General features: G+C 34.2%; 1 protein-coding gene across 8 annotated transcripts in view; it reads left to right on the forward strand.

Annotated features, from left to right (window-relative positions):
• Positions 1-15,847, forward strand: part of Nav3 (neuron navigator 3) — a 760,451-nt gene that overhangs the window by 420,891 nt on the left and 323,713 nt on the right. For 3 of the 8 annotated variants that reach the window (XM_074083983.1, XM_074083989.1, XM_074083990.1), the window contains exon 1: positions 1,033-2,983. The exons of 2 other annotated variants lie outside the window; for them this stretch is intronic. In XM_074083983.1, the coding sequence (XP_073940084.1) occupies positions 2,741-2,983 (243 nt within the window). In that variant the 5' untranslated portion in view covers positions 1,033-2,740. Of the gene's footprint in view, positions 1-939; positions 2,984-15,847 lie in introns of those variants that run through there. 3 more of the 8 variants (XM_020153777.2, XM_074083984.1, XM_074083985.1) reach the window with 2 other exon arrangements.

Genomic DNA, 15,847 nt, shown 5'->3' on the forward strand with positions numbered 1-15,847 from the left:
GTGAAATGATATTGTTTAATTTGCTAAAGACATTTCAAAGTGAAAACATACCTTTATTGAATGGAAATAATTTTTTTCATTTTAATCATTCCAGAAATTAGTGTGATCTGCTCCAACATGTTTCTAAAATACCATTTAGGTTATTTACGACTAATAAGTAGGTTAATTATATTGGTATACTGTAGACATTGTGTAACTTTGTGTCAAGCCATACGTGCAATTGGGATAATTTACTGTACAGGTAAAGAGAAGCAGAATAATCAGAATGGAATTATGATCTTGTGTTGGGGAGAAGGGCCCTTATCTTGAATGCTGCGTAGAATATTAAAACAGCAACAATTAACAAAACCAAAGTGCATGCATCTGGAGCTTTTTCATCATGGGACGGAACTCTAGCTTTGAACAGCTTTCATACATTTGCAGGTGGCACTCACCCTATCCCCATTTCAATGACAGGAACATTGGCTCAGGGTTTCCTTCCAACTTAATTTTTTCCACCATTTCTAATTAAAAAGCATTGCTAACATTTTTACTCAATTATTTTGTTTAATGATTCTGGAATGAGCTGTATCCTTGCAAGGTACCAATGTTATTTTTGTTAGTGATCTTCCTAGAATCTGTTTTTCCACATCCTATTATTTTAGCTATTCATTTTGTTGTAGGATGAATATATCTTGCCATATAACTTAAATCTCATTTTAGGAACTTGAACAACCTCTAGCTCTACAATATCTTAGTCTCTGGAAGTTCTAGTCTGTTGAATGTTTTGTAAATTATAAAACAAGTGTTGTAACTTCCTTCCTTAGAAAGATAATTTCATTTCTCTATCACTGCTAGGGTTGTATTTATTTCTTATTATCCTGTTCTATAAAGCTGACTGGGTTACTTTTTTTTTAAAAAAGACTGTAAGAATTCTAATTTGTATTTGAATGTCTTGTATGATGTATCAGCAAGACCATATATATTTTAGAAGCTCTTTTATCCATAAATCACATCTTACTTAAAAATACATAAAAATTTATAGAGATAGAAAATGCAGGCCAAAGAATATCATTTCTTCAGCATAGAAAGATATTTTCCACAGTGTTGGTCAAGATTCTGATAAGTCATAACTCAGTTTATTAAATATACTCAATATAATGAGTATATATTTATATTTAAGTATCCACTTATTTTTCTAAGAATTTTTTTACATTGTTGCTAATTCTTACCATTTTTTGAAATAAATAAGAACACAGGAGTAACCATATCTTACAGAATCATTCAATACACACATTAGAAATGTGACATACTATCCCTATTATTAAATAGAAAGTTGCTATTAAAACCTCAACTGTTACCCAAATGGGAATGGGAACATAATAGAGTGAGTGAACTTCTTCAAAGGACACCACACACATGTATGGAATTAGCACAAAAATATTCCACTGTATTATTAACTCATGCTAATTCAAAAATAAGGCCTTCCCTTTGAGCCACTCTGCCAGCTTTATTTTTGTGAAGGTTTTTCGAGATAGGGTCTCACGAACTGTTTACCCAGGCTGACTTCGACCCATGATCCTCCTGATCTCTGCCTCCTGAATAGCTAGGATTACAGGCATGAGCCACCAGTACCTGGCTATCCAAAATAAAATAATTTTTAAAATAAATATTGAGCACAAAAAACGATTGAGCATAAAAGCTCAAGTTGCTCTTTATATAAAGTGGAGAAAATAAATGTGTATACACTTTAAGTCATTTTAATGATTACATGTAATAATGCATTATGGGCTTAGCCCTATAACTTCTGTGCAGTACATTCTTCTAAGTATTAGCGATGAGTAATTTTATCATCATTATTAAATTTGGAATTAGGCTACATTTAGTGTCCTGCTCCCTGTGTTTACTGTATTTCATAACCTAGGCAGACCTGGTGTGCTGAACAATTTAGCTGCTGTAGCAAGTTGTACTATTGCACAAATTTAACCTTATTTCATGGGATGAAACAGAATGAACACCGTGGCTCATAGCTGTCAGTAGTGAAAAATAGCTGGAAATTAGACAAACAGCTTCATTGCCGAAATTGTTTCCGGGCTAAAAGTTCTTCCAACAGCTGCTTGTTTTGGCCATTAACATGTCCATTCTTTTTTTTTTTTTTTTTCCCTTAGCTGGGGGAAATACAAGTTTCTTTAAAAAGAGAATACAGACTGGTTATTTCTGAAGTCAGGAAGAACTTCTGTCCTTCCACAATTGTGGTCTTTTGGCTTCTTTGATTTCTGGACTAAAGGACTTTTCCTTTTGTTTTTCTCTACTTTTTTCACTCTCAAAGCTCAGACTCAAACTGCTGTAGTGAGGAAAAAAAAAACAGGCAAAACTAGGAGTTCTTTAATTCTAGAAAGGGGCTGTGTAACATTTACCTTGAAGAAAAATTTACTCCCCAAAGGAGTATTTAATATTACATAGACACTGACTCACAGAAAGAAGGGAGGGAGGGAGAAAAAGGGAGGGATGGGAGGGAGGAAAGGAGAGTGAGAGAGAAAGAGAATGAAAGAATTCCAACCAGCAAGAAAGATACACTAAAGATGAAGGGAAGTTTTGCCTCTTCCTGAAAGTTATATTATTAGTTTTTTTTTTTTTTTTAAATCAGGATGACTGCTAGTTTTGTTTAAAGTATTTGTTCTGGAAATACTAAAACTGGAGTCTACCAGACTGAGGTTAGGAGCATTTTCTTTGGCAGCAAAAAGATACTTTTATAGAAGCCATGCCTGTTCTTGGGGTTGCCTCAAAACTGAGACAGCCAGCTGTTGGGTCAAAGCCTATTCATACTGCTCTTCCGATACCAAATCTTGGCACTACTGGGTCACAGCATTATTCTTCAAGACCTTTGGAACTGGCTGAAACAGAGAGCTCAATGCTTTCTTGTCAGCTCACATTACAGTCAACCTGTGAATTTGGAGAGAAGAACCCTATCCAAGGAAAAGCCAAGGAGAAAGAAGACAGCAAGGTTAGTAGCTGACCACCTGCAGACTTAAGCAGCTAAAATGCAAACTGCCTTTTAGCAGACTATAAACTTGTAAAGGAATACTACTTTATTTACTTACAGTGTAAATAATTAAGTAGTTGGAATAACTGAAAGGCTGAATATTCAGCTTATTTAAGAACTGTATTTTTAAATTTATAGTTGCAGAAGTCATTAACTCTGAATATGCATGTATTAGGTTTACTGATTGGTGAAGTACATTCTTATTGGAATAGTTTTTTCTAGATACCACAGTATACTGATAGCCATAGCCAAACTCAAATGTGAAAAAGTGCACCTCTTTTCATATACAGCACATATAAAAGATTTACTAGTAAAAATCCATTCTGACATCATCACTCTTCTTTAAATGTCATTTGCATTTGAAATAATTTGTTTGAATATTTGTATCCTAAGCTGCTTAATTCTTTGTAATTTGAAAGAAAATGAAATATGATTGTCTTTGATAATGCACATTTATCTGGATTTTCAATTGTAAATTGAAACCCTACTGTTTTACTTATTACTGACATCTTTTTTCAGTCGTTTAATTTATGATCTTTTGTGAGCAGTAGCTCTTAGTTGTTGGTTGCTCAGCGTAATACAATTGCTTTCCCCAGATGCAATGCTAGCATGGCCCTGCAGCTGAGACCCTTCACTGGAACTCATCTGTGCCCGATAAGCATCACTTTTTATTGTATCATTAACTGTGATGTCAAGCTTTTCAAAATCACCAGTCTCATTTTTGACTTCTCAGGATATGTTTTGATTTTACTTGCCTATTCAAATGTAAGTTAAAAAGTAATTTATGGGGGAAGGTCTTAATACAGAGAAGCTAATTCTGCAATTGAAAAAGAAAGCTACTCCTTTTGTCTGAAATGTGTATTCTATTCTGACTACTTCATCTGCTAAGATTTTAAAATTTCAGCTCAAATACAACTTTCTTCATAAAGTTATTTTTAGCTATGCAACTCCCCGCTTTTTTATTGTGATTCATTGTTTATAGAAATATCTACAGGGCTTGCCTTTATTATTCTGTGTTTAATCACATGGATAATTTCTTTCTAGCCTCACTTAAGTAAAAATACACAGAAGCAGGGTCCATATCTCAATCTATGCTCCAGCTCCCTACCCCCCAAGGCTTCAAAATAATAATTAAATTGTAATTTAATGAATTAACACAGGAATGAATGAATTAACAAATGAATTAAAATTTATTATGACAAAGTTTTGATTAAATTTATTGATCTCTTTGGATTATTTTTTCTGTAAAACAAGTGATTTGGAATGGATAGTTTAAAGTTCTTCTACCTGTAACAGCATTGTCTAAGAATAATCAACTGAAAGAAAATATTTTATTATACGCTTACAGTTATTAGTTCAATGTGAGCAACTGAGAGTACATGTAAGGAAGTACAAATTATTAATAAACCACTTAAAGTAGTTAACTTTCTGCAAATAATTAAAATTGAGTGCCATATAGCTGTTCTAAAGTTCTGTGTTCCTACAACGGTTTGTCAAATTCAGTGGAAAAGATAGATCCATTTTCTCTGCTGAATGTGGCCGACTTTTCTGTAGGATTATTCAAACTTCTGCTTTACTAAATGGCCTTGGTTTAAAACTTGACCACTGTGAGTGGTCAACAGAATTTGGATGATCACTTTGGCTAACGAACATATTAAACTTCCAGTACTCCAATAAGACTCCATGGCAAGCAAAGTTATATTTATATTTACAGGAATGTATTTTTTTTTACCATCCCACTTATCAGATTAGGAAGTTTTTCAAGTAAATGTAAATGTTAAAAAAGAAATAGATTTAGTGGTTTTTAAACATTAAAATAAACTAAGGAAAATAGTAGAAATGACCAAGGTAGTTATATTGGAAGGAATTAGACTTGGTTGAAAATAATGGAAAACTAGATATAGCATTAGCATAGACAAGATGGAATCTTGTTTCTTATTCAGGAAAAGAAATGTGGAGGTAAGCAGTCTATGGCTAATAGGGAGACTATAAGAAGTTGTCAGTGAACCAGGCTCTCTCTGTTTTGGCCATTACCATCCACTTGTGGATTCTACCTCTCATCTTGAGTGGATCAGTCAATCAAAAGGACATGCCTCATTTGCTTGTAAAGGGTTTCTTTGACATCTTATTGGGCTACTTATAGTTCCAGATCCTTACCTAGCTATGGTGGAGACTGGAAAATTCAGTGTTTAATTTAGAAAGCCATGTGCTCCGCTAAAAATTATGGGTTCTTTTTCTAAGAGGAAAGAGACCATGAATAGTGCCCACAATAAATACTGTCATTAAAAAACACTTATGTGGAGTACGCAGCTACTCATGGCATCAGTTTTATAGTTTGGTTTGAGAGATCAAACCTATGACAATGTTTGAAATGTGTCTTCAATCCAGCACTTCTTGTTCTAGCCTTGTTTTTTAGAGCAAATGTCATCATTCCAGTCATATATTCTTGAGTTCCTGGAACAATATCTGATGGTTTATCTTGCCATCTCACATCTTATATCTTGCTACAAACTGGAGATTTCATTTCTGTGTTATAACTCTGTTTATCACTTTCTAAACCATCCCTATCCTTTGGCCCTACTTTTTACCAATTATTTCACTTGTTTCAAATTGGTATACTCTCCTCCTGTGTATCTTTCTCATTATCCATTCAACATTTTCCTCATACTGCTTAATAAAAAAAAAAACTATAGTCATTCTTCATATCTTATTTATATTTAGGCATTCTGGTCTCCCAACTTTTGTCACTTCCTTTTTCTCTATCATAGCTTTGTCTAGCTACTCTATCTCAGATGTTTCTTCTTGGTGTCCCAATTTCTTCAGACTACTTAGTTCCACAGTCCTTTAATAAATAATACTAGTTCTGGACTCTGCATCCTATAGAACTGGAAAATATATCATGATGTGTTAAGTTTTTATGTTTTGCTTAGCTGTATTTCTTACTTATTTTGAATTTCCTCATATGCATTTGTTTTTCTGTTCTTTCTGAGCTCTTACATAAATGAGTAACAGGTTCACTTTACCTTGGAATGTTTATTTAGAACCTGGAGGTTAAGTTTAAAAGAGAGATTCTGTTTATCTCAGTTCAATAAGCAACCTACAGTTAAGTTCCTTGTCCATACCTACCACTAAGAACTCTTTACTTCTAAAACCCAGTTTGGTCTGCTGCTATCCTACATTTACTCATCTTTCCAACTTCTTTTCACTCTTGAGTCCACTCAGCCCTTCCCTCTTAGGTTACTGGTACAAATTCAAGGTTTGGTTTTTTTTAATGTTATTTAGAAATCAATTATTTTAGTACCTACTCTATACATACAAAATTTTTCAATTTATTCTCATAAAATTTTAAAGAAGGTATTATCCATATTTACAAAGAAACAAACTCAGGCTTAGAGAATGTAAATGATAATCTCATAACGTCAGATAGTTAACTAGTACCAAAGTCCAGAATTTGAATCCAGGTTTGTTTTTATTAAGCTTTTTTGTTTCTCTGTTACTTTTTACTCTTCATGATGTATTTGCAATATTTTTTCCTAGGTTTACCCTATCCTCCAACTCTTACCCACCCTTTAAGTTTCATTTCTTTCCTTTATTTCCCCCCTGTAGTACTACTTGGGAGTTGAACTCAGGGCCTTCACTTGCTAGGCAGACACTCTACCACTTGATTCATTCTACCAGCCCTTTTTGTGTTGGTTCTTTTTGATAGGGGCTCACTTTATGCCCAGGCCAGGTTGGACGATAGTCTTCCTATTTGCACTTCCCCGTTTAGCTGTGATGACAGGTGCATGCTACCACATCCAGTTATTGGTTAAGATAGGGTTTCACAAACTTTTTGCCTAGACTGGCCTTGAACCACAATCCTCCAGATCTCTTCATCCGAAGTAGCTCAGATTATGGACTTGAGCCCATATGTCCAGCCTAGACTCATTTCCAAAGTTAAATAAAAGTATAAACAAATTTCTATAGAGATTTAAAGGAAATAGAATTTGCATCTAGTTAAAGAAGCTGCTCTGCTTTAAAGAGACATCCCTTATGCTACTATGAGTATTCATTTAATTTTCCTGCTGTATGTGTTATAGTGACAATCAAAGAAGGGATTATTTCTTTCTCAAAATTCACAAGGACTGGAAAGCTGAAGACAATCAAAAACATTAGTTAAGTTGTATATTTAAAATAAACACAAATACTAGTTATAGGTAAGTGAATATATTGGATGAATAGTATTATAAATGAAGGCAATTCTTTCATTGGTGTGTATAGCTGAGAGAAATCCTATTTGAATGAAACATACACAAAATATTTGAAGTTGTTGGAATTTAATGGAGAGGAGAAGCATTCTTTTGAAGAAAGGTTTGAGCAGAAAAATGTACAGTGAGTAAAGCATAATTAAAGCAGAATATTTGGGGAGAGTTAAGTTTGGGTCAGACAATCAATAAAAGCCAACTTCATTAGGTAGACAGTGTGCAAGGCTCTTTCATGAGATTGAGACAAAATTACACTGGCAGTGATAACTAGGAGAAACTACTGCTGGTAGCATCAAACATTAACTAATTTTTTTATGTTGTTATTTTGTTTTGTTTGAGACAGGATCTTACTATGTAGCCCAAACTGGTTTTGAACTTGTGACCCTCTGCATTAGCCTCTCACGTGCTGGGATTACAGGTGTTTAGCTGAGCTAATGTTTTAGAGACTTGCTACGTGCCAGACACTGGACCAAAAACTTCATGAAGTATTTCATTGAGACATCAAAATAGCTTTATGATTAAGACATTATTATTGTCCTCATTTTAAAGACAAAGAATCTGAGGCTTAGAGAGGTTAAATCACCCAATAATATATCTCAATAGTATAATGTGGTAGAATAAAATTTCACAGTAAGCCTGTGTGGTTGCAGAATGTTACTCTCAAATAATAAACTAAACTGACACAATAAAAACTTTGATGGGGTCAGTGGAAAAAAGGAGAGCCATTGGTAGACTTGATTTGTACGCAGCATGGAGGGTTTACTTTAGATATTAAATCGACACTGCTAGAAAACTGTAAATAAATCATTGGTTATATCCAAGTGCCTACAAATTATCAGGAGAAGACAATTAAGTTGACACATGGACTCTGCTGAATTGCATGAGTAACAGAAATAAATAAAAGTAACCCCAGGATAGAAATATAGCAGCAGACGTCAGTAGAGTAGATCACTGACTCTGGCCTCCAGCTGTTTCCTTTTGGAGAGGTTGCCTGATTACTGAGGAGTGTCTGTGCTCCTATTGGCTTGCTCACATGGTAGCATTTCCAGAGCTGGCCAGGCCTGCAGCTGCATAGGTCAGCTCACAGGTCCCAGGATGATTCTGCCTTCCTTGCCTATTTCTGCTGTGCTAGCACATTTAGTTACTTGTGTTTAAAGAAACATGGGTTTTCCTTCTCATTTATAGCTGTTACTCCAGTTTTCACAGTTAACTCGTTATGTCTGTTGTAATTGTTTTTGCCCTTGTGGTCACAGTGGTATGAGAATGTACTGGCGCTTGAGTTTTAACATTTTCTCTCCACCTTTTCATTATTAAGCATTCATTGTCACTGAGTAACCATTGGTAGAAATGTGGCAATCTGATACTGTTATCTGCCTTTTATTTTAGTTTGTGCTTCACAAAGTCTTTCAACATTCATATCTCATGCTTTAAAGTACAAAATTATTAAAAATGTATGCCAGTTACATATGATTGAATGTATCAAAAATCTCGTAGTGTGTTCTTTTGCAAGTATCAGCATTTTGTGTATATTTAATTTCAATTTCAGTTTGTCAAGCATATTCTTTTTGTTTTTTCTTTTTTTAAAAAAAAGAAGACACTAAATGTATTGTTTGTTATAGGATTGTAAAATTAATAGATATTTCATTAATTTTGAATAAAAAATATCTGCTATATAGTTGTTTTATACCTCACATCACCAACAATTACCCCTGGATAATTTTGAACTTGTTATATTGGGTGTCATTATTAAAAGAACATCATATCAGGAGATTAAAGATATGAATTGAAATTCTGCTACTAGATTTGAAATGATAAATCATTTAATGTCCCTGAATCTTAAGTTCTGTATCTGTAAAGAAAAATTAATTGAGATGAGAATAATAGTTCCTGACAAAAACTTTTCTCAGAGTAACATTTTTATTATCTACTCCCTTTCTTCTTCCTGATTTTGTCACCTCATTTCTCTTATATTTTCAGTGTCTCCCTCTCTGGTGGTATAATGAGGGCAAAAATATAAAGTAACTCATAATCATCTTGTGACAATTAAAAGAGATGTTGCATCTAAAACATAAATCGACAGAGTAGACATAGTTGGTCAACATTTATTACCATATATAATATTATAAAAGTACCTGACAGTTTAATATAAGATTAATAATACTGAGTAGTAGAACAGAGGAAGCACTGATCTCCATGTATGCAGAAGGTAACATTTCAGCTATGTCACGAGGAATGGATTTGATTTAGCCAAGTAAATATGGGATATAAGAACATTTTTTAGACAGAATAGCATTTTCTACTTTTTAAAAATAGAAACAGACATTATTTACCAATCCTAGCATGTAGAATGCAAGCAAGGAGTTTGGATGTGACTGAGGCAGTAGGAAGATGGGCCTTAAATGATACCATTAGGACTTTAGGTTTATTCTGTACAGGATGGGAGGATGGTGCTAATTATCAAAGTGACATTATTATGAATAAATTATAGAAATATAACAAGATGAAACATGGAAAAATCCAGAACAGGGAAGAAACTTTCAAGATACAGAAGAGGTGTGCGATGTGACACAATTTTTACTGAAGTACCATGTTCAAGAGCACTAAAGAAGAATACATTTAGTTTTTTTTTTAAAAGCTAGTTTGTTTGGATTAGCTCATTATGAGGCACACACAAAATTCTAAGTGTTGAAGAATAAATTAATTTCCTTTGGTAAATATGTATAGTTTAGGTGGAAATAATCATTTGTGATCTTGTCAGCAAGTATTAAAACTAATAATCATTCCTATTACTTTTTGATTACCTAACACTTGCAGGGATGCAATATACAACTTATTATCATTATAATTAAGCATGTGAAGAAATAACTCAAAGAGATGTAGGATAGCTCATGAATTCTTACCTCATTCTATTTGTTATTTATATCCTTAAAATTTGGTCTCCCTCTCTCCTTTCACAGCAATGTGTGAACAACAGTCAAAAACATTGTCCTTTACTCTCTTTGTGAAGACTGAGTCATACAATAGGAAAACAAAGAAAGTTGTGAATTCTTGCCAGGAGTATTGAATCAGGGTTTGAAAAATTTCATTTTGAACTCTTCCTTTTCCCCAACTCCCACTGTTACTCCATTTTGGCATTATGAAGTGCTTTTCTTTGGATTACTAGTCACTGGGGCCTGGTAAAGAAATTTGATATCTGTGGGAGAGTTTGTTAGTTGATTACCTGACAGGACTTCCCTTCTACAAATCATGGAGTGATTGGTTAAAAAATGTTGAAGTTTTGAGAAGAGTAAAAGTCACCAGTTGAAGGAGTCATGGCACAAGTTTACCATTTTCCCAGTAAAATAACGTGGTGCAATCTCCATAAAATACAAACAAACAGAAAAAAATAACAAAAGAATTGTTTTGCCATATCTTGTTTTTGTAAAGGATACTTGTAAAATTCTGAACACCTGTGGTGGACAGGTTCACAGTTTTCCATAATGAAATGTCTGAGAATAAATTTTATATTTGGTCAAAAAGCCATTGTACTCATTAAGGTGATGGTAACTTCTGTAACATAAACTCTCAGTCTCAGAGGAGTAACACAGTGGAAATTTCTTCTTCATTTCTTTAATGGCCCCATGCAGTCTGAGGTTGACAAACTGGTGCATAGGGTAAATGTTCCTGGTACCCATTTTTTCACTGTTTGAACACAAGCATGACATTGGTTTATGCATTGTCTGTGGTTGCTTTTCCATTTGTTTTGCTATAATGGCAAAGATGAATAGCCAGAATAGAGAATTTGTGACTCACATAGATTAAAACATTTATTTTGAAAGATCTTTTACAGAAATTTTTCTGACCCGTACCTATGGTAACCCAGGACACAGGCTCCTTCCACCTGTGGTCTCATCACCCCACTTCTCACCAGCCATCTGCGAAATAGAAAAAATGGTAGAACATTGCACAGAGGTTTGGCTATTCCATCCATCACTTCTACCCAATTCCACTGGTCAGAACTCAGTCATATGTCAATACCAAATGGCAAGAGAGGCTAGGAAATACAGTCTAGCTGTGTGTACAAAAATTAAGGGAAATAGTATGGTTACTTATTAGCCAGCATTTAGTTAGCTAGAGAATTGTTAATTAGTCAGATTTTCAAAATCAGGCAAATATTTGCCATATAAAATATTATATGATTCTCATTGGTGTTTTCTGTATTATCACTAAGTTGTCATGATTTATAGGGATATATGTTTATAAGAAAACATTGTGTAAGAGTAAAATTATAATTTCTAAAATACAGAAAGAAAAAGATGTTTGGTATGAACCCAGCTTTTTAAAAGGTCAGACCCATCTACATAAAAATATATAGAAAGCTCATTTTGTTCTCCCGACTCCTGTGGCAATTTCCCACTGTACAGTTTTGCTGACTACCACCTATTTCTTCTGTTTCAACCTGCTGATCTGATTAACATTGTGAAAGTAACTCTCTGTTGGTCCTGTCCCTTACTCCTACTTGCTTCAGTATTCTGTTTTCAGCATTCTTCTCTTTCTCATCCTGGAAACTCACCATGAAAACCACAAAGGCCAAGGAAATATAAGATCTGAATTCTAGAAATGAAGTTTAAAGAATAGGGGTGGAGTGAGGTGTCATAGCAGGACAGAGGCATTTGCTGGCTTCTAGATATCCCAAGTGGGTGGCTGCACAGTTGTATAAGGGAGTATTCACTCTTGGCCTAGAGACACCATGTAACTTCTGTCAGCATACTGCAAATTAGTTCAAGGGGGACTGAGTAGGAATGTGTGAATGGGTCTTTGAAAACTATGAGCAGTCTTGAAAGAAGCAACTCATATTATAATCCTTTCATACAGTACACAAGACAACTTCTTTCTAATTGCAAGATGAATTCTAGATTAATTAATTTGGTTTTTGTACTTACTTATGTATCTGAGGCTATACCTAGTTTTTTACTTCTCTTTGAAACATTTGTTGTTTAACTTTAGGTTGAGTCAGATTAAACTGGTCATATTTTAAGACTAAAAGTACAGATTATGTAGTTCTCTTTATTGTACATGAATGCTTACATTTTAATATAATCTTGATGTGTCATTTTTTGACAATTTATTGAATTTCTCTAGAGTGGTATTTTTGCCAAACCTTTTTGTTATTATTTTGTTGGACTCTGTTTCACATTTCTTTTCTCTTCAAACCATCTGCTTTTTATAGCTATTTCTTCCTTCCTTTGGCTGGCTTTTTGATATCCACACTGTGTTGCCTTCTTTCATTGAACACAAGATTTGTTGTATTCTGCAACAGTATGCTCACTGAGCTATTTTCCTCTGATTCCAGACCTATTGTATTCTATAAAAGGCTGTTTCCAGTTACTACTTCTGGGTCTTCATCATGAATCCTACGTGACTTTTCCTGTCTTTGTTACCCATTTATCCAGTGCATTGTTCTATCAACAAGTATTTATTGCATACTATGTATGATGCAGTACACATAAATGTGATGTGTGTATATATAAATATGCACAAGTATATATACATAATATTTAGATGAAATAGTTTACCCTAATATGTAGGTATTATGAAAATATGCTTCTAAGAAGTGACACTTGTTTTTAAAAGAAACTATATTCAGTATCCTTTTTTTGCAACATTAAATTCCTAGTTAGTATTACCAAGAAATGGATCATTAGAAATGATTAGAAATGAATCTAATGCATATTATCAATAATCATAACTTTTATTATAGGCTCATGGCGTGTTGGTTTTATTTGGAATAGGTTTCTGCTCTCCAGTAATAACAATCAAAAATATGTCCAGATAATGCCAAATGCTCTAAATGGTGGAGGATTTTCCCACAGTTTATGGCAAGTGATTTAGGCTCTGACTTATTTGAAAAAAAAACTAGTATAGTTAAAAAAATTTATACAAGATTTCACAAATATGTAAATAAAATGGCATTATAAGAAGAAATGAACAATGGGAAAGGATAAAGCTACAGGAAAAGCTGTATACAAACTGTGCTAGGAAATTCTGTGCAGTGACTAGAGGGCATCTACACCTTTGGATTTGAGCTTTCGAGGTATTTATGCGTGAAGGTTAAGTGAGTGATACTATTTTCATCAGTACTTATTTTAGTCCATTTGTATTGCTACAATGTAGTACCACAGACTGGATTATTTATTTATTTATTTATTGCTTTTACTTTTACTTTTTCCCTTTATTATTGTGCTAGGTGGGGGTACACTGTGGCATTTGCACAGGTTCTTTTTTTAATTATAATTTTTATTAGGCTATATTTATTATATGGGAGGGGGGATTTACACAGGTTCTTACAGTGTATCAACTGTATCATACTTGAATTCACTCTGTCCACTGCTTCCTTTTATCCCTTTCTGCTCCGAATCATGAACAAGTTTCAACAGGTTTCATTTTTGCATTTACATGCATATGTACACATTTTTGCACTGTATTCACCCTCCTACCCCCTTTCCCCACCACCTCCCACCCACACTGGTGTCAAATCTTCCACCTGGGCAGAACCTGTTCTGCCCTCCTAGTCTCCAATTTTGCAGAAGAGAAAGGAGAAAAAGAAAAATATGACATTTTTACTTGTTTGATAAAGATAGCTAAACAGGGAGTTTCCTGATGATATTTCCATGCACATATGTGTTATAACAGTAATTGGTTTATCTCCTCTAATTATCTATATTCTACCTCAGTCCTGTTCATAAATTGGTTTCAGCCGGTTTAAGATTTCTATATTCATTCTTGTATAGAGAGTATATCACCCATATTCAAGTTCTTAGTTTCCCTACCCCTCCCATGTGTGATGTCCTTTAGTGTGAACAGCATCCCATAATATTGCTGCATTTGCATTAGGTCTATATTCCACATGAGAGAGAACATGGGGCTTTTGGCCTTCTGAGTCTGGCTAACTTCACCAAAGAGGATACCACGATTTTACTTTTGAGTGGATTCCTTTAGCGTTTTTCACTACTGTGATGGTCCTCTTCCTTCGCTGTTCAGTGTTTCTTGTAGCTTTGAGATTTTTGATATATGTCTCTGCCCGTCTCTGGTGCTTATGCCAAGAACCTCCTCAGAGACGTGATCATCTGTATTTAGAAGTAATTTCTTCAGTCTCTAGACACTGCCTCTCATATAAACAAGAGAAATTTTCTTCTCACACTTTGGGAAGCTGGAGTGTCCAATGTGAAGTCTCTGTTTCCAAGTTGGCATCTTGCTGCTGCATCCTTATGAGGGGTCTGTTGCTGTGTCCTCACATGGAAGAAGGAAAGAAGAGTTCTGAGTGATTTTATAAGGTGCCTAATCCTATCCATATGGGCTATGACCTTGTGACTTAATCATTTCTTAAAAGTCTCCTTTCTTAATAAGGTGATACTGGTGATTAAGTTTCAAAATCTGAATTTAGGGGACACATTCAGACCGTAATAGGGCCCAAAGCATGGGATAGTATTGCTTAGGTGATTCACATCTTTGCCTGTTTCTGGATAAGAAACAAATCCTTCCTACGTGCATTTATGTGAAATGCAAATAAAACTTTCTCAAAATTTTATTTGGAGAATATAGTTATTATTTTTCCCCCATATTTTTCTGTAGAGACATATTTCAAAAACTTATTTTAATGTTTATATTGAATATTTATTTATTGGACATATGAATATATTTGTACACATATACATATAAGATACATATTCATGTCTGTTCATTATCAGTTAATCTAAATATGAGAGTATTGTTATACACTGCATTAGGGCAGCAGTAGTTTCATAGGAGGCTCCTAAGCTTCGACTCAGAAAGCTGAATGGGAGTCCTAACTCTTTTGTATTCTACCTATTGATCTTGCATGCTTTTACTCATTTTTCTCAACTTTAAGATTAGTATAGGAATATCAATTGCACCTAATTGTGGTTAGAATTTAAAATATAGTGTTTATTCAAAATTCTGTGAATATAAAAATTATTCAAATAAATATTATTTTATAACAGTATTGTCACTACCTATGTTCTTTTTTGTGCTAGTAGTTGGGAGAGTATAAACGCAGGTAATTTTTAACAGAAGGCTAGTCATTCTTTTTTAGAATATTAATAATAGCCTTTGTCCTTGGCTTCATTTACTTTAATTAGCAATAATCACAGCTCAGATAAACCACATTAGCTATGATACTGCCACTGTACAACCTTGCTATACTTTAATGAAAATAAGAGTAGATATTGTGGAGTACAAATACAGCTCCCAGATTCAGATAGTATTTGTTGAATACAAACAGTCTCAGTTGTGATTTGTAGGCCCATATTTGCTCCCAGTAATATTGGAGCCCAGTGCAGCCTGACACCATCCATGGAAGAGGGGACCATGTGATCCTGACCACAACGTCTGTCATCCTAACCTTGAAAGACTTTATTTTCAATTCTGTTTGAAATAATCCTGTGGAAAAAAGGGAAGATAGGTTTATGTAGCTGAGAACAAGTTCATTTTGGAGATGACAGGTATCTCAAACACATCTAAAACAAAAAGTCACAAGTTCCTGTAATGTCAGATCCTCCTGCACTGAAACCTTGCAGCAAAG

Source organism: Castor canadensis, chromosome 8 (genome assembly GCF_047511655.1).
Source record: "Castor canadensis chromosome 8, mCasCan1.hap1v2, whole genome shotgun sequence".
Classification (NCBI taxonomy): Eukaryota; Metazoa; Chordata; class Mammalia; order Rodentia; family Castoridae; genus Castor; species Castor canadensis.